This window comes from Erpetoichthys calabaricus, chromosome 9, assembly GCF_900747795.2.
Source record: "Erpetoichthys calabaricus chromosome 9, fErpCal1.3, whole genome shotgun sequence".
NCBI classification, from domain to species: domain Eukaryota; kingdom Metazoa; phylum Chordata; class Cladistia; order Polypteriformes; family Polypteridae; genus Erpetoichthys; species Erpetoichthys calabaricus.
In genome coordinates this window covers 94,619,247-94,642,382 of record NC_041402.2, presented here as the reverse complement: position 1 = coordinate 94,642,382, position 23,136 = coordinate 94,619,247, and the positions used below count along the sequence as shown (strand labels likewise).

The 23,136-nt window shown below is 38.5% G+C and overlaps 1 protein-coding gene across 2 annotated transcripts in view; it reads left to right on the top strand.

Moving 5' to 3' along the window:
• Positions 1 to 23,136, top strand: part of LOC114657962 (transient receptor potential cation channel subfamily V member 5-like) — a 46,876-nt gene that overhangs the window by 13,633 nt on the left and 10,107 nt on the right. For both annotated transcript variants that reach the window (XM_028809953.2, XM_051932089.1), the window contains exons 7-11: positions 5,651 to 5,797; positions 7,527 to 7,739; positions 7,840 to 7,926; positions 16,910 to 16,986; positions 19,516 to 19,681. In XM_028809953.2, the coding sequence (XP_028665786.2) occupies positions 5,651 to 5,797; positions 7,527 to 7,739; positions 7,840 to 7,926; positions 16,910 to 16,986; positions 19,516 to 19,681 (690 nt within the window). The remainder of the gene's footprint in view (positions 1 to 5,650; positions 5,798 to 7,526; positions 7,740 to 7,839; positions 7,927 to 16,909; positions 16,987 to 19,515; positions 19,682 to 23,136) is intronic.

Sequence of the window (23,136 nt, the reverse complement as noted above, 5' to 3'; positions counted from 1 at the left end):
GTAATTTGTACAGTGCAGCAAGCATACTTCTTTTTCAGTCTTTAGGAATTCTTTCTTTCGCACGATCATCTCCAGGAACCTTATGTACAACACCGTGTGTAGAATTCACACTAAAACATGGCGTACGGACAAAAACAGAAATGCATAAATCTGTGCATACGTCAATTTATATGTTCTTCTGCTACATAAATCCCGATCAGTGTGAAAAGTAATGCATGACAATGGCAAAAGCATGTAAAAAAAAATGATTTCAGTGATTGCGAAGAGGAGACAAGGAAAAAGTACTATTTGTTGGTTTAAGCAGTGGTATAAGCAACAAAAGGAAGTTGATTGAGTGATGCACAAGCTCAAATGGTCAAGTACAGAAAGTCGCACAGTGCCCAAAATAAAAAAAGAAGTGGTCCGATATCAAAGTCTGCATGAAAAGGCAAGTCATAGCCCACTGTCTGAGTCTTTTACGGAAGTGTATTAGGGTACAGAGAAAAGAAAAAAAAATAGGAACACCATGAAATAAAAGGCTGAAATGTCCACTTTAATCTCTTGTTCTACTTTTTTGACAAAATAAACTATCAATACTTAATCTTAAAATCAATGTTAAATTTATTAGTTTCACAGAGCCCATCGTAACTAAAGCAGCATATTAAATGCTGGGTATTCTATGTGTTCTACGTTTGTGGATCATTGCATGCTTTTTAAATGGGCTTTCTCTTACGCCAACAGAACACAGAATACACTTACATTCATGATATTACAGCTCTCTGAACAATTTAAATACTAAGATGTATACTTGATTATCATTTTCATAATGAAATGAATTAAAACATGTATTAAACATGTGGACATGGTGGCGCAGTGGTAGTGATGAGCTGGCACCCTGTCCAGAGATTGTTCCTGCCTCCCAAAAGATGCCTGCTGGGATGTGTGCGACCCTCAATGAAATAATTTGATGCAGCACTACTGTCTCTTTCAAACATTCCAACCAACCAATGTCTGTCCTTCCTTTTCTTTCTCCACACAACCATTTGGCACACAATGAGCTCTGTAATAAATATAAAGCCAGCTGTAAGCTTAGAATGCCAAATCTTCAAAACTTTCAGGAATATTGAAATATCTTCGTAGTACATGTTTAATTATTCCATCCATCTATCCATCCAGTCTCAGCAAGCATACAGTGTGAGGCAGGACCAATCCCTGAACAGGGCAGAAGCTCATCACTACTGCTGCGCCACCATGACCACACATTTAATTATTAACAGTATACATTATTTAAATGAAGTTAAAAATGTATCTGTATAATGTAATATACATAGTTTAATGCATTTCATCTTAAAAATTGTATTAAGAACTCCAAGAAGATAGTTCTTGGAAATCTAAATCAACTTGGAAGCTAGTCGTCATCATCTGTAAATACATGCTCTCTTCTGTTGAATTGAATTGAATTGAATTCCTTTATTGTCATTGTATGATGCAATGAGATTCAATATGCAACTCCTCCATAAACTATTTTTCCTATTGTGACAACTCTAGGGGGAATACCAGCCACTCAACCTGACACAGACAGATGCACAAGGCACACTTATAAAAGCACGGGTGAATTTTATTTTGTTTCTTCACTTGTGGGAAACACCTTCCTCGTTCCCACAAGTAGTCTTAAGCACAAACAGCACACCTTAAGCACAATACTTTTTTCCTTCTTCTTCTGTTTCTTATTCTGTTCCATTCCTCCGGTCAAGCTTTGTCATCCTCCCAACTTTGGCTCCCCATGTAGTGGCTGCTGGCTCCTTTTATACTGCACCTGGAAGTGCTCCAGGTGCTTGATGACCTAGTTTCTGGAAGCACTTCTGAGTGTGGCGGAAGAACTGCCCAAAAGCGTTCAGCAGACCCTGCTGCAGCATCCCCTGGTGGCACCCGCGGATCCTAAACAGGGCTGCACCAAACTCCAACTCCCATGAAACCCTGTGGGAGTCTGAGGAACCACTGCAACCCAGAGTAGGTAATGCTCTGGCCACTCTTGCTCCCCTGGTCCTTCCAGCTTGGAGGTGTCTCGGCTGGGCAGAGACCCTGATTGTCCATGACACTATAAAATAACAAAAAATAATGATAATACAAAAACAATTACAACTATACAATATGAAAGCATAAGTACAATATGCATGTACTGTACATATAGTGAAGATAAGCCAAATGGTTCCTAAAGTGGCTCAGGTTGTGCATTATTATGGTTGTAGTGCAAGTTTACAGTGAGGTAATAGTAATTCTATGTACAAACAGTTCTACTGGGAGCACTTGATGGACTGATTGAGTGCGTTTGTAGCTCTTGGGATGAAACTGTTTGAGTCTCAAGGTTCATGCTGGAAAGGCACTGAAGCTTTTGCAAAATGGGAGAAGTTCAAAAAGACTGAGGCACCTTGTGCTATAAGTGTTTTCCAGGATAGATGCTGTATCCCGATAATCCTCTGCACTCTTAGAGACAAACCGCCACAGAGCTTTGCGATCAGCTGCTGTAGAGCTGTGATTCCACACTCAGATACAGTGGGTTAAAATACTCTGTGTGGTGCACTGAGAGTAACAACGCTATAGCAGCTATGGTATTTGGAATAGTTTGGCCATTCCGTGGACCATTATATTGTTACAGGTTGATTACAATCGTATGCCTTAAATTTATAAACAATATGCGATTAATTTCAGTGTATTTGATAAAGCCACGTCGGGGATGTGAATCTAAAAAATAAAGGGAAACCACAAAGGAACAGTAGCACTGCTTAGATGTTGGGTGCCACCAGTTTGCAAAACCGAGCTGAAAACTTTTGCCTGCAATGGATTGAGCTGGAGTGAGAATGTGTGTGGCTTTATGCCAAATTTAGTTTTTATACATAGTAATGTGAGCATGGAAACCTTCATGCATTCAACAATTCTAACACCACACCAGTCAAGTTTTACTAATCTGCATTAGTTTCAGAGTTTTCGTGACAGTCAAATTGGTAAGTCTTCGATAGGTATCATGGCTGGTATGTCATATTCACCAACTATGAGTTAGTTCAAGAGATAGGTAGAACAAACAATGCCTCATGAACAAAGTGGAACAAAATTATGTAATTTTGGTGGAAGAGGCACATCAGTATATTCTACTTTACTTGCTTCATTTTGACTGAAAACAAATTAAAAAGTTTTATACGTTATACTCAAAGTTTATTCAGAAATATGTGTGGATCAAGTACAGAAATGTTTACTATGGCAGGAGGGAAAGCATGTTGGTACATTTTATGTTTTTTTGAATCTCTGCATGGTCTGTGGAGAGAATTTAAGGCATATTCGTTGTCTTAACTCTCTAATACACTACAAAACACACAGGACACCTTTATCCAATTTAAACTATAATTTGATTTTCACACAACTCTTGTATCAGGATAAATGGATTACGTTTTATTTTATTCTACAGTATAATTTCTGGTCAGTTGTCTGATTACTGGAAGGAAGCCAAACTCCAGGCTAGTGCTCTCTATACTTTGTGAATCACAGGTTGAGGAATTATGTTGTTGTAGACTAACAGTCAATTTTGCATAATAAATCACAATGTTCTTCATTAAACTGAAAATTATTAAGGTCAGAAACAAGCTGTTTATTTGCTTCTCAGTCACATACTAAATATCTGTCATGTCTGTGGCTAGAACCTTGTGTGATTGCATGTATTTTCTGTGTGTATATAAATATGGTATTTAACACTAGAATTACCAGAGCCTACGAAAAAACTCATAGATCCTGCCCACCTTAATTCGCTTCTTAAATCCGTTCACACCTCTCCACCAGCGTCTTTTGTCCTCTAAATGTGCTGATAAAGACAAGCTGCCAGCAGCCAGCTATTCCATCCCCCATCGACTTAGAACATGCACGAACTTCTCCCAGCTCATGCCTTGATTGATTATCTGAGAGTGAAGTGGAGTTTTAGAGTGGAAATAATAGATCTTTATTTGGAACACACGCATTTCGTGTGCGTTCCGTTTCTACAGTAATCTGTGTAAACACATTGTTAAAACAGAAACCTTTTCATATTTTAGTAATAAATGTTACAAAATGTAGGCATAAACTATAGAATGTGTAAAGCCTGAGTTCCAAAGATCAAATAAACACTTTCACAAAAGGTTCAAAAATGATACAGTAGGTTCCGTGGCGTAGCGTGCTAAGATTTGCTTCTCAGAGCGTAGCAGCTTTGCGCGTGCCTCACAGAACTAAGTTCGATTTCCCCGCTGGGGATGAAGAGTTTTTTTCTTTTTATCCTCCAACGGACATACAATTTATAAATTGGTATGCACTGTCAGTTAATAAAATCGTTATATTTTCATGTGGAATGCTCCTTTTAAAATATTTTTTTAACAATTGAGACTGCAATTAACATGAACAACTGTCCTTAAGACTGTTATTTTTAAGATTCATAACACACAGACAGACAGAGCACTGCGTAATAGAGAGACAGACAGGCAGAGAAGTCACTAGATATATAAATAAACAGGGAAGACACATGTACTGAAAGAAAAAAAAAAGATCAACATGTGCGTTGTTCTTGCTGCACTGAATAAACTCAAGCGCTCTAACATCACCCCTCCCCCCATCTGACTCTCTAAGTAACAGCACAAGTACAGATGCAAACCAAGTGTAATCAAGAGTCCCCGGTTCCATCCCCACTCACTGCAATATTTGCTGTTTTCAGTAGTAAGATGCTCTTTTTGTTAATATTATACAGTACACACATGCACTTGGTTTGTTCGTGTTAATTGCAGTCTCAATTGTTAAAAAAATATTTTAAAAGGAGCATCCATCCATCCATTTTCCAACCCGCTGAATCCGAACACAGGGTCACGGGGGTCTGCTGGAGCCAATCCCAGCCAACACAGGGCATAAGGCAGGAACCAATCCTGGGCAGGGTGCCAACCCACCGCAGTAAAAGGAGCATCCCACATGAAAATATAACAATCTTATTAACTGACAGTGCATACCAATTTATAAATTGTATGTCTGTTGGAGGTTAAAAAGAAAAAAAAACCTCTTCATCCCCAGCGGGGAATTGAACTTAGTTCTGTGAGGCACGGCAAAGCTGCTGTACTCGGAGAAGCAAATCTTAGCACGCTATGCCACAGAAACTGCTGCATCATTTTTTAACCTTTTGTGAAAGTGTTTATTTGATCTTTGGAACTCAGGCTTTACACATTCTATAGTTTATGCCTACATTTTGTAACATTTATTACTAAAATATGAAAAAGTTTCTGTTTTAACAATGTGTTTACACAGATTACTGTAGAAACGGAACACACATGAAATGCGTGTGTTCCGAATAACGATCTATTATTTCCACTCTAAAACTCTACTTCACTCCCAGATAATCAATCAAGGCATGAGCTGGGAGAAGTTCGTGCACGTTCTAAGTCGATGGGGGGATGGAATAGCCGGCTTCTGGCAGCTTGTCTTTATCAGCACATTTAGAGGACAAAAGACGCTGGTGTAGAGGTGTGAACGGATTTAAGAAGCGATTTAAGGTGGGCAGGATCTATGAGTTTTTTCGTAGGCTCTGGTAATTCTAGTGCTAAGCTAGTGATACTGTTTTTTTTTCTTAAATGTGCACTGTTCTCATTTTTCCTTTTCATATTAATTCCACCAGATGTTCCAGCACATATTGAACAAGCGTCGTGTTTTCCAATGGTGTTATGGTCCACTTTCTTCCTACCTGTATGATCTCACAGAAATTGACTCCTGGGCAGATGAATCTTCAATTCTTGAGCTTATTGTTTGCAGTGAAAAAAGAGAGGTAAATGAATATTGTGAGCTGCTTATTTTGAATGTGGTAACATAGTTAAAATCCATCCATCCATCCATCCATTTTCCAACCCGCTGAATCCAAACACAGGGTCACGGGGGTCTGCTGGAGCCAATCCCAGCCAACACAGGGCACGAGGCGGGGAACCAATCCCGGGCAGGGTGCCAACCCACTGCAGGACACACACAAACACACCCACACACCAAGCACACACTAGGGCCAATTTAGAATCACCAATCCACCTAACCTGCATGTCTTTGGACAGTGGGAGGAAACCGGAGCGCCTGGAGGAAACCCACGCAGACACGGGGAGAACATGCAAACTCCACGCAGGGTGGACCCGGGAAGCGAACCCGGGTCTCCTAACTGTGAGGCAGCAGCGCTACCACTGCGCCAAAATCAACTTTATATATTTTTTTTGTTCTTCCCTGCAGAATTGTGCGGTGCAAGTGAAAGTCAAAGTGCAAAAGGATATTGGCTAATATATTTATCCTGCACAATTATAAATTCATTATATGAACAGCACTATATTAAAATGATTAGTTTCACAGAAATGTCCTCCCATTCCTGGAGCAATAAATGTAAAAGTACTTGCCCGTTATTATTAAACCTCCCCTGTTTTGATATGCTTAGGATTGTATTTACTTGGTCTTCAACATATCATTTCAGCAATCTATCAGCTTTTCTGTCAATGTTAAGGTAAGAATGTCATGTAGCTATAAATCATGAGGCTCACCTTCTTTATGACAAATAATGGAGCCACTAAGCAGCAACAACAATTGCACTAATTTTGATTCAGATCCTTGTCCAGTCCCTGTCAGTGTAAAGTATATACATATTTGTGAATTTCCCATCGGGATTATGTGAATTTCCCATCGGGATTAATAAAGTATCTATCTATCTATCTATCTATCTATCTATCTATCTATCTATCTATCTATCTATCTATCTATCTATCTATCTATCTATCTATCTATCTATCTATCTATCTATCTATCTATCTATCTATCTATCTATCTATTCCCTTAGTGTCCATTTGGCTTTTCTTGATGTTCTGATGTCCTCTTATTTCACAAATACATGTGAGTTAGTTTGATTAACCAGGGTCGGTTGGTTGCATGTTCATGATTCTGCCCCTCAGCAAACCTGTGAATCAATTAATGTTCTTTTCAGGCCTTACTGAAAACCATTTAATTAAAAAAAATCAGACAGTTCCCCCAACAAAAATGAATTGAGTTAAACTGGTTATATAATGATTAGGTACATTAATTTTACAGATTAGACTGGAGGGAAAATTCTGACTTGACAGATTTGTAATTAGGAGTAATTGTAAATCCAAAACTAATAGCATTATTTGAAGGAAGATTGGATGGGAAAACATTGTGTCACAAAAAATATTACGATAACTTACACTATAGTGCTTGCTCATTGCAAATAATTCTTAAGCCACCCTCCACAAGTCAAATGATGTAATATTGTAACTAAAATTAGAAGGGGAAAAAATCACATCTTCTCTTTGAAGAACGGCCCAAAACTTCTAAAAAATGTGTTGAACTTATTTTAACACAATATTAATTTACTGTTGTCATTAATAAAAAAACCTCTTTGTGAAATAGTTTGTTGTACAGCTTCTGTTCTTTCTTTCTCTTTGATGTGGAAATTCCATTTACCTTTGAACCCATTTTAATTTCATTCATTTTTACACTACTTTGCCTAACAGGCTCGAAGAATTCTTGAAGTCACTCCATTAAATCAGTTGGTAAAGCTTAAATGGAACAAATATGGCAAGCACTACTTTTGGTTCTTGATGCTTCTATATCTCATTTATATTACTTGCTTCACACTCTGCTGTGTCTTCAGACCCCTCAAACTACGCACAGACAATGCTACAGATCCAAGAGACGTGACTCTCTACGTACAGAAAACACTTCAGGTAATTCTTGCATTGATAACAGTAATAAAGAAGCCATAGCTCCACTCATTTTTAAAACTGACCTAAAATCAATCATTTTATTTATTTATTTTTCTCTCAGGAAAGCTATGTAACCTATAATGATCACCTAAGACTGATTGGGGAAATAATCAGTGTAACTGGAGCTGTGGTTATTCTGCTTTTGGAGGTACACTTTGTTTTGTTTTTTTATGTTTTCAAGAATTGTATTGTCATGTGTGCCTGTATCTCTATGTATACAGTATCTCCGAAACCAATGATCCAGTATTGGTTATTTGTTTTGCCTTGAATGGAAAATGCAAAACTAAAAATGCATATTTTTAACTTTTAACTGAAGAAACTTTCAAAAACATTTTCAAGAGCGTGCTGTCAACTTTGCAGGCATATTAAAAATATATACACTTAGTCCTGTCACCATTAGTCACATTTTTACTTTTGTCCCCTTTCTTTCAATTTTGCTTTTAAGGAGAAGTAAAGTTCACTTTGTATATTTAGTTTTGATTCAATACTGTGCAACAACTCTGAAGAAACAAAATGCAATTGTTTTTTATTAAATTTAATGGGCTTTAAGCACATTTTAGGAAAGCAGAGCAATGCAAGCTACTTTACTTTTAAATTTCCCAAATTCACAATCAAGGATTCAAGATGCCCAGCTTTTAAAGAATGATTGATGTTAAACATGTTAAGATGAACTGGCACTCCTTCCAATGTTGGTTCTAGCCTCGTCAGCCCTGACTTGAATTAAGTGACTTTAAAGATGAACATATGAAAGGAAAACCTAAATTAAATCATTGTAGGAAATAGTTGTGTTCAATCTTATCCTCGAAGTCCTGTTTGTGTTTAAAATGGCTTGGGTTGCTATAATATCATTATTCCTGTTTCCGAAAATTGTATATTGATCTCGAAAAGCAAGCTACAAGTGTATGTAAAAACTGTATCAATATTTTTATGTGATTAGCCTTTATGTTGAAAGGACTTGATACATTTTTTTAAGTGTTTAAATTATGTAGTTTAATTTTTTTTTATTTTGATTAAACACATTTTTTCATTTTAAACTATATGTTTAATATAAAGAAAAAAAGCCAATGAAATTCAAAAGAGGTACAATTATTTAATAGTATTGTCTCAGCTTGTGCTAAGATAAATGCCAAATATAAAGGCCATTGGAAATGGTACCAAAATGACAAAAGGTTGTCAAGGAAAAGGGCGCCACAAGATTTAATCTTTTCAGGTAAAATATCCTGTGAGAGATGGAACAGACACACATTAGCAAGATTAGAGTGGCTTGGTATGCCATTGTGGGAAGTCTCATGCAACTAGGAGAAAGTAGTGCCAATAAGACATGATGTTCTGGAAGAGCTATAGGCAAAGGTATCCCTGTAGAGGAGAGCGATTTCTGGATTAATAATAATAATAATAATACATTTTATTTATACAAGGCGCCTTTCAGGGAACTCAAGGACACCGAACAACAATAAATAAATAAATAAATAAATAATTAAATAAAAGACACAATTATAAAAAAAAACTTAAAACATCAGAAAATCTAGAAATTAAAACCAAACAAAACCATTATAATCAGGAGGAAAAAGAAAAAGCCATTTTAAACAGATGCGTTTTAAGTTTACATTTGAAGGATGAATATGATTTGATATTTCGGAGATCCGCAGGCAATGAATTCCAGAGCTTGGGAGCAGAACGGCTGAAAGCTCTGCTCCCCATGGTGGTTAGACGGGCGGGAGGGACAGTCAGATGGGTGGAGGAAGAGGATCTAAGGTTACGGGATGGAATGGCAACATGAAGAAGGTCAGACAGATATGGAGGGGCGAGGTTATGGATGGCCTTAAATGTTAATAGTAGAATCTTAAAATCAATACGAAACTTAATCGGGAGCCAATGAAGCTGCTGCAAGACCAGAGTAATATGGTGAATAGATGGGATTTGAGTGATGATACGTGCTGCAGAATTCTGGACTAACTGAAGCTTATGAAGAGATTTATTCGGGAGACCAAAGAGGAGTGAATTGCAGTAGTCCAGCCGAGAAGTGACAAGACTATGAACAAGAATGGCAGTGGTGTGAGGAGTGAGGGAGGGGCGAATACGATTAATATTACGTAGGTGGAAGTAAGCAGACCGGGTGATGTTATTAATGTGAGATTGGAAGGATAGAGTACTGTCGAGGATGACACCCAGACTCTTGACCTGAGATGATGGGGAAACAACAAAGTCATCAATAATAAGAGAAAGATTATTGGTTTTGGATAATGATGATTTTGAACCAATGAGGAGAACCTCAGTTTTATCACTATTTAATTTAAGAAAATTCGAAGAAAACCAGGATTTAATTTCAGCAATGCAGTCAATAAGCGAGGGTGGTGGAAAAGAGGAGGTGGGATTACCAGCAAGGTAGAGCTGGGTGTCATCAGCATAACAGTGAAAATTAATGTTATATTTGCGAAAAATATTGCCAAGGGGAAGAAGGTAAATAATAAAAAGAAGAGGCCCCAGGACAGAGCCCTGGGGCACACCAGAGGTAACAGCGGTGGGTTGGGATGTGAAGGTTTTAAGTTGTATGAACTGAGTGCGGCCTAAGAGGTAGGATCTAAACCAGTCAAGTGGAGTGTGGGTAATGCCAATCAGAGATAATCTATTAAGGAGAGTGGTATGACAAATAGTATCAAAGGCCGCACTCAGATCAAGGAGGATGAGAATAGTGATTAGACCAGAATCAGCAGCCATAAGGAGGTCATTAGTAATTTTAACAAGTGCCGTTTCTGTACTATGAAGGGGGCGAAAACCAGACTGGAACTTTTCATATAGATTATTATGAGATAAATGTGTGTGAAGTTGGATAGCTACTATTTTTTCAAGAATTTTGGAGATAAAGGGCAAGTTAGAAATGGGGCGAAAATTATTGAAATTAGTAGGATCAGCACCAGGTTTTTTTAGTATTGGGGTTATAGCAGCAGTTTTAAAAGATGAGGGAATAATACCAGTAGTGAGAGAAGAGTGAATGATGGCAGAAATGAGAGGGACTAGAGAGGGGAGGCAGGCTTTAACCAGAACTGTAGGCAGGGGGTCCAGCTGACAAGTAGATGACTTGGATTTGCAGATGAGATCTGAAATTTCAGAGGAAGTGGGAAGCTGGAAAGAAGAGAAAAAGTGAATAGGCGAGTGTAGTTCAGAAGGAATATAGAGAGGATCTGGACCAAGGTGCTGATGTATCTTTTGGATTTTCTTGTTGAAAAAAGACATAAGAGAATTACAGAAAGCAGTTGAGTAAAGGTGAGATGGTAAAGAGTCTGGAGGTTGTGTAACATTATTAAGTAAAGAAAACAAAGTCTTGGTGTTACCTGTATTACGAGTAATTAACTGAGTGTAATAATTAGACTTGGTTTGAGCTATACAATCCTTATAATAGAGAAGATGATTTTTATACATCTCTTTGTGGACAAACAGTCCGGATTTTTTAAACAACCTTTCAAGTTGCCTGCCCTTAGCTTTCAGAAGCTGAAGTTCAGGCGTAAACCAAGGGGCAGAAAAAGAAAAAGAAACAGAACGGGTTTTTAGCGGAGCCAGAGAATTAAGAATATCATTAAGACAGGTGTTATAATATGAGACCAGTTCTATGGGAGTGGATAAATTATAAAAGTCCATTTGGGAATCGATTCTAGAAAACAGCAAATTCAAGTTAATATTCTTAATGTTGCGAAAGGCTATGAGACGTGGAAGCTTAGGAACAGAAAAGGTAAGTTTGGCATTGAATGAAAGAAGAAAATGGTCGGTTATAGTGAGTTCTTCTGCTGTGAGATCAAAAGGAACAACACCAGAGCAGCAGATCAGGTCCAAGATATGTCCTTTACAATGAGTAGGAACATCAGTGTGCTGCTGGTATCCAAAACTCTCCAGGCAAGATAAAAAGTCTCTAGTGAGAGGGATATTGATATTGTCCGGATGTACATTAAAATCCCCCAGCAGAATTATATTTGGGGTAATTACAGATAAATGAGTAAGGAAGGTAACAAGATCGTTCAAAAAATTGTTGTTTGACTTAGGAGGACGGTAGACAGTTGCAATAATGGTAGGAACTGGGCCAGACAGTTGACACACAGTCGATTCAAAAGAGCTAACAGCAGGAGCAGAGAACGGCAGGACTTTCCACTTCTCGCGATAAATAATCGCGACACCTCCTCCACGGCCAGAGGCACGGGATTGACAAGTGTAAACAAACCCCGGGGGGGTGCATTCATTAAGTTGTGAAAAGTCTTGAGGTTGCTGCCAAGTCTCAGTTAAACAGAGAAAGTCAAACTTACGGTCAATGAGGAGATCCTGAATGAGATGTCCCTTGCTCGTGAGTGAGCGGATGTTTAGTAGACCAAAGCTGACAATGTTGCTGTCGCATTTGACAGTGGTGTTAGTCGACCTAGCTAAGCTGGCCAACACGCTATGATCAGCTTTCCTATCTGTGTTGTGTGGAGGGTGCCGAAAATCAGACCAAAAAGAGTTAATTCCTTTTGAGACGTCCGTTCGGAATCTCCGACGAGACCCACGGTGGATGTATCTCCGACGAGGGAGAAGTATGACGTCCGGGTCGAAATACAGCACCGACAGCAGAGGCACAGACTGGAGAAGACGCAATCGAAGAAGCTCAGCAGCTGGATACTGGAGGAGGCCAGTCGCAGGTTGGATAACGAGCGACAGAAGACTCCAAACAAGCATTAACCAGGCGATTATCCTACCAGTCCACATTGTAGGTGAGGAGGCCAGAGGCAGCTCAGACGTCCAGAGAATAAGCCGGTAGGTTTCAAACGAAACGGAGGTTAGGATGAAGCTAAATGCATACACAGCATATACAGCCACGCAGAGATGTCAACAAAATGGCAAAAAAAAACAAACAAATAACCACAAAATCACATAGTCTAGTTACCGGCGAGCAGCGGCGACCAGTCCCGCCAGCGTTCACTCAAATTCTACAGCTGTGTGCTTGCATGTAGTGTCACGTGTTTAACTAAAATTGGTAGAATTAACTTTTTCCCACAAAATGCTAAAGGCCAGTGCCAGGAATTCCTGATTGTTTACCCCATGGACATTGTCATGAGGTCAGTTATTAACTTAGATAACCCCTACTCAACTGGCAGACGTTCAGCATCTGTGGAAAAGAGGAGTAGGAGCATGCCATTATTTTTAATGTTGGAAATGCAGAAGACTTTTTAAAACCTTTTGGCACTGGTGTTCTCTGTATAGTGCTCAGTCACCAGACAGCAAAAGAAAACTGAACAGAGTTGACTATTCAAGATGGTTCAAAGTGGTCAATATACTTCATGCCAGAAGGTTTGCTGGGAATCCCAGCACAGTCACAAAGGCATGGAGGAGATTCTAGGAGACAGGCAGTTACTCTAGGAGAGCTGGACAGGGCCGTAGAAGGCCCTTAACCCATCAGCAGGACCAGTATCTGCTCCTTTGGGCAAGGAGGAACAGGATGAGCACTGCCAGAGCCCTACAAAATGACCTCCAGCAAGTCACTGGTGTGAATGTCTCTGACCAAACAATCAGAAACAGACTTCACAAGGGTGGACTGAGGGCCCGACATCCTCTGGGGGGCCCAGTGCTCACTGCCCAGCACCGTGGAGCTCGATTGGCATTTGCCATAGTGTACCAGAATTTGCAGGTCCACCATTGGAAACCCTGTGCTTTTCACAGATGAGAGCAGGTTCACCTTGAGCACATGTGGCAGACGTGAAAGGGTCTGGAGAAGCCGTGGAGAACATTATGCTGCCTGTAACATCGTTCAGAATGACCGGTTTGGTGGTGTGTCAGTGATGGTATGGGGAGGCATATCCATGGAGGGGTGCACAGACCTCTAATAGCTAGACAACGGCACCTTGACTGCCATTAGATGTCGGGATGACATCCTTGGACCCATTGTCAGACCCTATGCTGGTGCAGTGGGTCCTGGGTTCCTCCTGGTGCACAACGATGGCCGGCCTCTTGTGGCGAGAGTATGCAGGCAGTTCCTGGAAGATGAAGGAACTGATACCATTGGCTGGACCCCACGCTCGCCTGACCTAAATCCAATAGAACACCTCTGGGACATTGTTTCATTCAGTCCATCTGACTCCACCAGGTTGCATCTCAGACTGTCCAGGAGCTCAGTGATGCCCTGGTCCAGATCTGGGAGGAGATCCCCCAGGACACCATCCGTCGCCTCATTAGGAGCTTGCCTCGATGTTGTCAAGTATGCATATGCATACATGCACGTGGGGGCCATACAAACTACTGAGTACAATTCTGAGTTGCTACAATGAAATTTCGGTAAAATTGACTGGCTGTCGCATCATTTTTTCACTTTGATTTTCAGAATGGGCGGCACGGTGGCGCAGTGGGTAGCGCTGCTGCCTCGCAGTTGGGAGACCTGGGGACCTGGGTTCGCTTCCTAGGTCCTCCCTGCGTGGAGTTTGCATGTTCTCCCCGTGTCTGCGTGGGTTTCCTCCGGGCGCTCCGGTTTAATCCCACAGTCCAAAGACATGCAGGTTAGGTGGATTGGCGATTCCAAATTGGCCCTAGTGTGGGTGTGTTTGTGTGTGTCCTGCGGTGGGTTGGCACCCTGCCCAGGATTGGTTCCCGCCTTATGCCCTGTGTTGGCTGGGATTGGCTCCAGCAGACCCCCGTGACCCTGTATTCGGATTCAGCGGGTTGGGAAATGGATGGATGGATGGATGGATTTTCAGAATGTCTGAATTCAGCACTCTGTAGGCTGATAATTTTCATTTCCTTCAAGCGATGTGGAATCCTTTCATCCATAACACATTACCCATATCAGTATTGATATCCAGCACGATTTTTTTCCCATTGAGATCTGCTGTTTTTTCAAAGTGTTCCTTTCATTTTTGAGCAGTTTATTAGCAACAGAAACTATCCCAACAATGTTATCACAAATTACAGTAAAATTATGAGTCTGTTGCGGTTCTGTGTTATTACTTCTTTCTAACCTGCTTGAGATAAAGAATAATCTTTCTGTAATCTGTCAAAGAGTAGCTATAATATTTCCAAATATTAAATATTGCCATCAAACTGCTAATTGTAGATCTTTTAAAAGATCAGTTTCTCTCTAGGAAACTGTAAAGAAAAAAACAATATTAGCCATTGTAGCAGTAGAGGCGTGTGTCCACCTCTTGAACCCTCAGGTACCACTCCAAACACGTACAAGTACAAGACTCTTTTATTTTCTTCTTATACAGTGCACAAAGCACCCTCCACTCCACACTACTCATATAACTATCAAAACACTAATCACAAACCAATCCTCCACTCCCAGACACTTCGCCACCCTACCTCCCAGTTCAGCTCAGTGTCTGGGCTTTCCCAGAGTCCTTTTATACACCCTGACCCGGAGGTATTCCTGCCCAATAGTCCACAGTTCCTTATTCCTTCCGAGTCAGGGTAAACAGTCCTTTTCTTCAACCTGGAAGTACGTCATCTCTTCTGTTCACGTGACCAGGACGTACTTCCAGGTTATAGGGCACATATGAGTCCACGGGCCTCCCGACAGTAACTCCCAGTGGTCCCCAAGGTATCCAGCAGGGCTGTGTATAAAAACTACATAGTGCATGAGGCCCTGCTGGAATTCGGGGCATGCACATGCTGTTGGGAGAGCTCCTCCTGGCGGCCTGAGGGTGAGGGCCGGAATATAAAGCCAGCAATCGATCACACCATATTATATAAATTTAGCTTTTCTTCTTCTTTTTTTGGCTGCTCCCGCTAGGGGTAGCCACAGCGGATCACCTTCTTCCATAATAAATGTAGCTTTTGCTTATTTTAAATTAGCATAACTTGTAAGATTTTGTAATCTGTACCAAAATAAATTGTTAAAGGAACAGAATTAAATTTGACTAGAAAAGTCACTTTCTGTGAGACTGTTTAATCCTGACACTGCAAAGTAATTGAGTCTTTTTTTTTTTTTTTACAATCATAAAAACTACGTTTTGAATTACCATTCAAACCAGCACTATCATGTAAAAGATAGCATTTGTTTCTTAATTCATTGAGACATTTGTACAATTTTGAAAACTAAAAAATTATCACTTTTGTCTGCTGTCTGACTTTAATACACACAAATTTTCATGTTTATATAGATAGTCTGACCATCGGGGATGCACAGCTCCCCAAACACCTGACACAAGAGACATAGGCACAAGTCCCAGCACAACACAGACTTTTTTTCTAAGGGGGAAACACTCTTCTCCCATTTCCCACCACCGATGCAGTACAGCACAGTCCCAAACGATATACACTTTGTCTTCTCTCTTTCTGTTCACCTCACTTCTGTCTCCACTCCTCCTCATGCAAACTTCATTCCCCTCCTCCCAGCTCAGGCTCCTCAAATGGAGTGAAGCGGCTCCTCTTACAGAGAACCCAGTCCAACAGAAGAGATCTCAGCCATTCCCCATGTGTCCCAGTAGGGTTGAGCTTCCATACTCCAAACCCGTGGCGCGTGACAAGACATGGGGACTGCCCTCTGTCATCCTGAGGATGCACGTCCTGGCCGGGTAAGAGCCCCAGCCTTCAATCACACTAGATAAAACTTTATTTAGTGACATGATTAAGAATTTTGAAATACATGCACCTATATTTCATGTGTTTCTAAGACAATCTTATTTTCAATATGTTCCTAAAGATATCTACAGGGGTTTGTTTCAGGGGTTTAAATCTCTGTCCTGCCAAATTTCTTTGATCAACTAATCATGGGAGTGAATAAAATGAGAATTTGCATATATATATATATGAATAAAATATGGGTGCATTCTCCTTTATAACATAGCAGTGCTTTCTATAATGACAAATATTTTAGAAGATTGGCCAGTGGTCCTACAGAGTTCCTGCTTTTACAACCAGAGCTGCTGCCTTTAACCATGTAATGGAATATGCAGGCTTACAGAAATGAATGGAAGATGCTCTTGTTTACCATTAAAGCCTACGCTTTCTACTGCTTGCTAATTTTAAATGTAACTAGAATGCATTAATATAAGATAGATAACATTGACATGGACTTATGGTTGTATTTTTTCATCTTTAAAAGCTACTTTTTTACTTTGGTTTTTAAAAAGATTTTGATAGCTTGTTATTTTTTTGTATTTTTCTTCTTTTTTTATCAGATCCCAGACATACTAAGAGTTGGAGCTGCAAGATATTTTGGACAGACTGTTCTTGGGGGTCCTTTTCATGTTATAATGTAAGATTTGCTCAACTTTTGGTTATAATAGTACATTTCTGGTAATCATTATTGTCAAGTACAGTATCTCATCTAAGGCAATAAATCTGTTTATCTAACATATCACATAATTATGATGCTCTAAGACAGGGGTGTCCTACTCTGGTCCTGGTGGGCCACAGTGGCTGCAGATTTTCATTCTAACCCTTTTCCTAATCAATAAGCAGTTTTCACTGCTAATGAACTCTTTTTCCATTCATTTTAATAGCCCTGTTTTTAAGACTAGAATTACCAAAGCCTACAAAAATACTCCCTTCGCACCTTTCCGTCAGCGTCTTTTGTGTTGTCAATCTATTGAACACACAGGTGGCCGGTTGCTGTTTGCTACAACACGCTTGACCTGGCGACGATGAACACACGTGTGCTGTGCAAGACATGCATGGGGTCCACTGAGAAAAGAAGAGTGTTCTTGGCTCACCTTGCAGAAGAACTTCGTCATCGCTTCTTACAAGACAAGGTGATGGAAAAAGAGGATGCAACATCGACAAGCTTCTGTTCCAAGACTGACGCTTCCCCCAGGAAAGCAAACTCCGCGTCAGGTGCTCCTTCAATGTAATAGGAACCACAGCATAGAAAGAAGTGTGTACATTGCAACAGGTACACATGTCGTAAATGTAGGAAGGACGGTCCTTGAGTGTGTGGGAACTGTTAACATTTGAATTTGATGATTGTATATAGTGTGGAACTGACCTCTCTGTACTATTCTTTCCTCTGCATGTCCTGGAGTACAAAAGAAACCCCAGCATGCACCAAAATGTGGAGATTGGGCAAGATCGGGGAGAAAAAAAAAAAAAAAACAAACGCGGTCACTGATTACAACTGCATGAAGGTATGCAAATAAATATGAATAATATGAATAATGTTGCATCAGTGCCACAGTGTTTTCCGAAATGTACTATACAGGTCATAAAATGAATTATTGAAAATATCATATATACCTATGTCTCTGTTTTTTTTTTTTGGTCAGTGCGGCTTTGAACATCAAGAACCATACTAATTCATTGTGAGCAGGAACACTCAATAAAACTGAATATAAAAATATTCAAGTGACAATGAGATGCCAAGAAGGCAGATTCACCAGCGTTTGTGTGCCAGCTCAAAACACCTTTCACATCCACAGTCAGATCTGGGGTTGGGGGGATTGAAGGGTTGTATTGTGATTGTGACTGAGAGAATAAAAGAGAAATAAAAATGCTAAGTTTTACAAGTACTATAAATTTACACTGGCTGTTACAGACACACATCAAATGCATATGGTGGTCCAGATCTAATTATGCAAATATTAGTTATTAGTTGTCATTAAAAGTTGCATAGTTAGATCTGGACCACCCTATATGTTTTTATTGTATAATGTTAACAATAAGAGCAGCTTACTATTCAAAACGATAAATTTGGGAGGCAGACGGAATCGAACCCGCAACCTGTTGATTACGGAAGCTGTTGTATTATACTTATACCTTTTGTGAAAGTGTTTATTTGATATTTGGACTTCAGGCTTCACACATTATACACTTCATGTCTACATTTTGTCATTTATTACATGAAAAACATTTGTTTTAGCGGCATTTACATACATCGTTATAGACATGGAACACACATGAAATGAATGTATTCCAAATGATGATATATTATTTACCCTCTACAACTCCAAACTCTTCATTCCAAGATAAACACTGAGCACTTAGAACCTTCTTTGTGAACTGAGCTGTGGCGGTGGGCAGGGGGATGGGATAGCAGGCTGCTTGCTTGCGCTGATCAACACATTTACAACACAAAAGACGCTGAGGGAGAGGTACGAAGGGATTTAAGGTGGGCAGGGATTATGAGTTTTTTCGTAGGCTTTGGTAATTCTAGTGTTATCAATTCAGTCCTCTGAATTGATTCGTTTCCTCATTAAATTGTGGCCAAACAGAAATGAGATGTGAAACGAGCCATCAGATGACCAGCTAAATTGGACGGTCAAACTCTAGCCAATTTCACTCCAACCAGTTTCTTAATGAGAAGCCAGTTCTTGCTGTTAATTAAAGCCATTATTAAATATCATGACTTGTTATTGCTCCCATTCTGCCACAGACTGTTGATTTTCTGTTTGTTCTAAGACCAACATGACCGAGACCTTAGGCTTTCTTTATTTTCAGGTTAGCTGGTCATGTGGCGGCTTGTTTTGCGTCTCATTGTTTGGCTGCTCATTAAGGAAAAATAAACAACTGAGGGGTCTGAGTCATGCCAATTAAGACTATGGCAAAATGAGTTATTCAGCAGCAAAAATGACTCACTAATTAAGAAGATTGTTAGAATGAAAACCTGCAGCCACTGTGGCACACCAGGACCGGAGTTGGACACCCCTGCTCTAAGATACTGAGTGATTGATTGTATCCTGTATATATAGAAAAATATCTATCAATCTATATCTAATATATACTGTAGATCTATTTATCTTATCTATCTATATCTAATATATTTTATGATAAACATTTTCTTTTTTCACAGTATCACCTATGCCTCTTTGGTACTTCTGTTGCTAATTCTTAGGCTAACCAGTTCAAATGGGGAAACAGAAGTTATGGCAATTGCACTGGTGTTGTGTTGGTGTAACATCTTGTACTTTGCTCGAGGATTTGAAATGTTGGGGCCATATGTTATAGTGATACAGAAGGTAAGAGAAAGCCTCCAAATAAATTTTACTTTATCTTTATACCTAAAATTTAATTTTGATTTTTTTTATTTTCACTATAATGCATGTCAGTAAGATATACAATATTACAGTATGTTCTATTTAAAAACAGGTCATTATACACATTTTATACTCCTCCAAGGAGAAAAGGATTAGTTTAATATTATCACTTGAACAGCTTAGTATACAAAATAATAGCAAGCTTGATTATCTGAAGACAACAAAAATAAATCCTGTCAGAATGTAAAGAACTTTCAAACTGTTTCTTGAAAGGTGAATTTAGTTTTTGTTTTTATTAATTTTAAGTAAACAACACTTCATTTTTTTTCTCCCAAGTTTTATTGCTCTTATAAATAATATTACAGTAAGTAGAATACAGGTAAGTCCAAATACAACCAGTACAACATTGCAAAAATGATTCTTGAATCAAAATTTCAATCAAAAATTAAATTCAAAGTCCACACTCAACGTCTCACTCCTACCCAAGTAATGACTGCTGAACATTGAACCAAATATAACAAAGTTCTTCTTTTATACTTAGCATTCAAAAAGGCTAAGCAGCGTAATACCATGTTTATTACAGAACAGAATTAATAACTATTACTAAATTGTTTTTTAAAAAGTGTTTGAAAATTCCTTGCAGAAATACGTTTGATATTTATTTTAGGTTTACCTGGTGAAACTCAAAAATGTGTTTAAAGGATTAATGAAGAAATTCACTCAAGTGGGGGAAAAAAAATCCTTCGGTGTTCCACATTTAAATTTTTCATTTTGAGTATGTGTGATGTACAATTTTAAGCTAAATTACAGCATACCTTGCACAGATTGAAGAAGGAATGCATTTTATGGATGACTTGAATTTTTTGAATATGAATTTCACCCTTATCTGAGATTTTTTTTAAATGTTTCAATTCCCATCATTGCTTAAGGCTATCATGATGTGAGAGTGATCAAAAAGTGATCTAATTTAAGATGACATGCAAGGTTGTTCACAGGAAACAAAACACTTTTATTCAAATGAATCTTGTAACCCAAGATATTTATAGATATTCTCAATAACATGTAGCAGATACTGTATATGTGAGAGACTTCCCTGTCCCCGAAGTTCTTCTCTTAAAACAGATGATTAGAGCTTGGATGGTACATAAAACTGGCAAGCAGAGGGTAGCCTTGTCTGGATCCATGTTTTAAAGTGAAAACTCTGAATTTATATTGTTTACATCAACTGAGGTATTTGGACTGAAGTGTAATATTTTGATCTATGCACATATATTGGGTCTTTTCTAGCATTTATAAACTAATTTGGCATTAACCACCTTGGTGTTTACCCCAAGCATGGCTCAAGTTCAGAATTATACTGTATGTAAATATGGTTATTATCAAGTCAGACTCAAGGTGATGTATAACGACATGCTTTACAGTGTTAAGCCTAAGCAATTCTCAAAACAGTGTTCTGCTGCCATTTAGAGGATGAAATAACGTCATGCTGCAAAAAAAAAAAAGAAAAAGAGCCTTCAACCAAAACACAATGGCATGAAAATAAGAAGCTGTAAAATCAGTTTTAGAACAAACTGAAACTGAACAATTAGTTGAATCAAGCAATAGTGAGGACAATGTGAATTGGTCATCGGATGTTGACACAGATAGTGAAAGTGATGCATATGGCACTGTACAATTGACTCACCATGAAATGCTTGGTGAATTCAGATGCCTGAAGATTCCTTGTTGTGCAAGTAGGTATAGGAAAGGCAAAATGATTGCAATCGAATAGAAAGGCAAGACAGATGTTAACCCCCTAAGCACTGTTGTTTATGTCAGGGGTGTGTTGATCATGCTAATTAGGCACAAGCAACAGAAAACTAAAAAAGTGTGCAAAGAAACATGCTTCTAGTGTCCCTATTATGACGTTGGGCTCTGTGCTAGTGACTGTCTCAAAACATTTCATATGAAAGAGGTGAACTAAATTTGTATCAATAAAGCAATAGATACTGGGCATAACTTTTATGGTGAAGTTTTGAAATTTACATCTTTTTCAGTGGGGTAAACCTAATGCTAAAGAGGTTACTGGGCCTTCAGCTGTCTAATAGTTGTATGAGCCTGTAGTATTCAACAGATTTTAATTTTCAGTAGCATAATTTTCATTAATGTAATACTTTACAATGAGTAAAGGGTAAAGGTGTAAAATGGTTCTCAACTCATTATTTCTCTGTGTTCTGTAATTCTAATTCAAACTGCATTGTTTATTTATTCAATAGTGTATCTTTCTTAATTGTCTAAAGATCTAGCATCTTAGAAGGCTTTACTCCATATTCATAATGAAAATGATGTGATTTTATTTTTAACTTGTAATTAATAGTCTTTTATTTTGTAAAGTTCAGTTGTGGGCAATCATGAATATTCATTATTGATTTTATAAGTTGCAGGTTAATTTTATTCTTGACTTTTTTTGGTTTTTGGAATGGTTTTAAGCATTGCCCTAAATTCTAGAGGTTGTGTTTTTTTGGAAATAATCTGTTTCAGCTAAAATATCCATTTATGTGTTTGATTCATTTACTAAAATCTGCATCCACTAATAACTATGAGATAAGTCACTGCTTTATGTTAAATATAGTAGTGCTTGATATTTCAAGATCAAGGGTAAGCAGAGCATGGCCAGAAAAATCAATGGCATTATAATTGTAAGCACTGACAGACGTTGATACATGATTATCTATGTAAACACATTAACTGTCAGACAAGTGGATGTCTCTTCACCAATATTAATTATCCTTTAAAAATGTAAAATTGCTGAGGCAATTCTGTATAATTTGGCTTGCAATTAAAGAGCAACAGTCTAAAGTGGAGTATAATAAATAGATGAAATCTCCTGCCTTTAAATTTCAAACTGCATATACAGAAAATTAAGAATAAAAAAAAAGACTTGTAAGTTCTTTACCTCCCAGTTACGTGCACATACAGTAGATTTGCCAAAAGGAAAGTAAGCTATGAAGTGTCTGGAAAATACTTATAAAGATGAATCTAAAAAGAAAATTATTCAGTTTGAGTAACTATCTTTTGCACCATACCAGTTTGGAGCTGTGTTACGAAAATTTATACACACCTACAAACATGCAGCCAACACTGTAAAATGTTTAGAGTATTATTGTGGATACTTCCTTTTACAACATCCTTTAGAATCGGACATTACTGAAGTGGCTACCACAGAGACTGGCTTTTTAATACTCATTATTTCTTAACTTTTAGTTTTATTGTCATAAATGGAATAAAATACTTGTGCAAGTCATTGTCAGTTTAGTCTGTTTAAATCATTAATATGTAAATGAATCTTCTGTAAGAACGATATATCTGACTTCTTTGAGCAAAGATGTATATACATACATTCACACTAATAAAATTTAAAACCAAGCATTTGTCCATTTTTTCCATTTTACTATTCA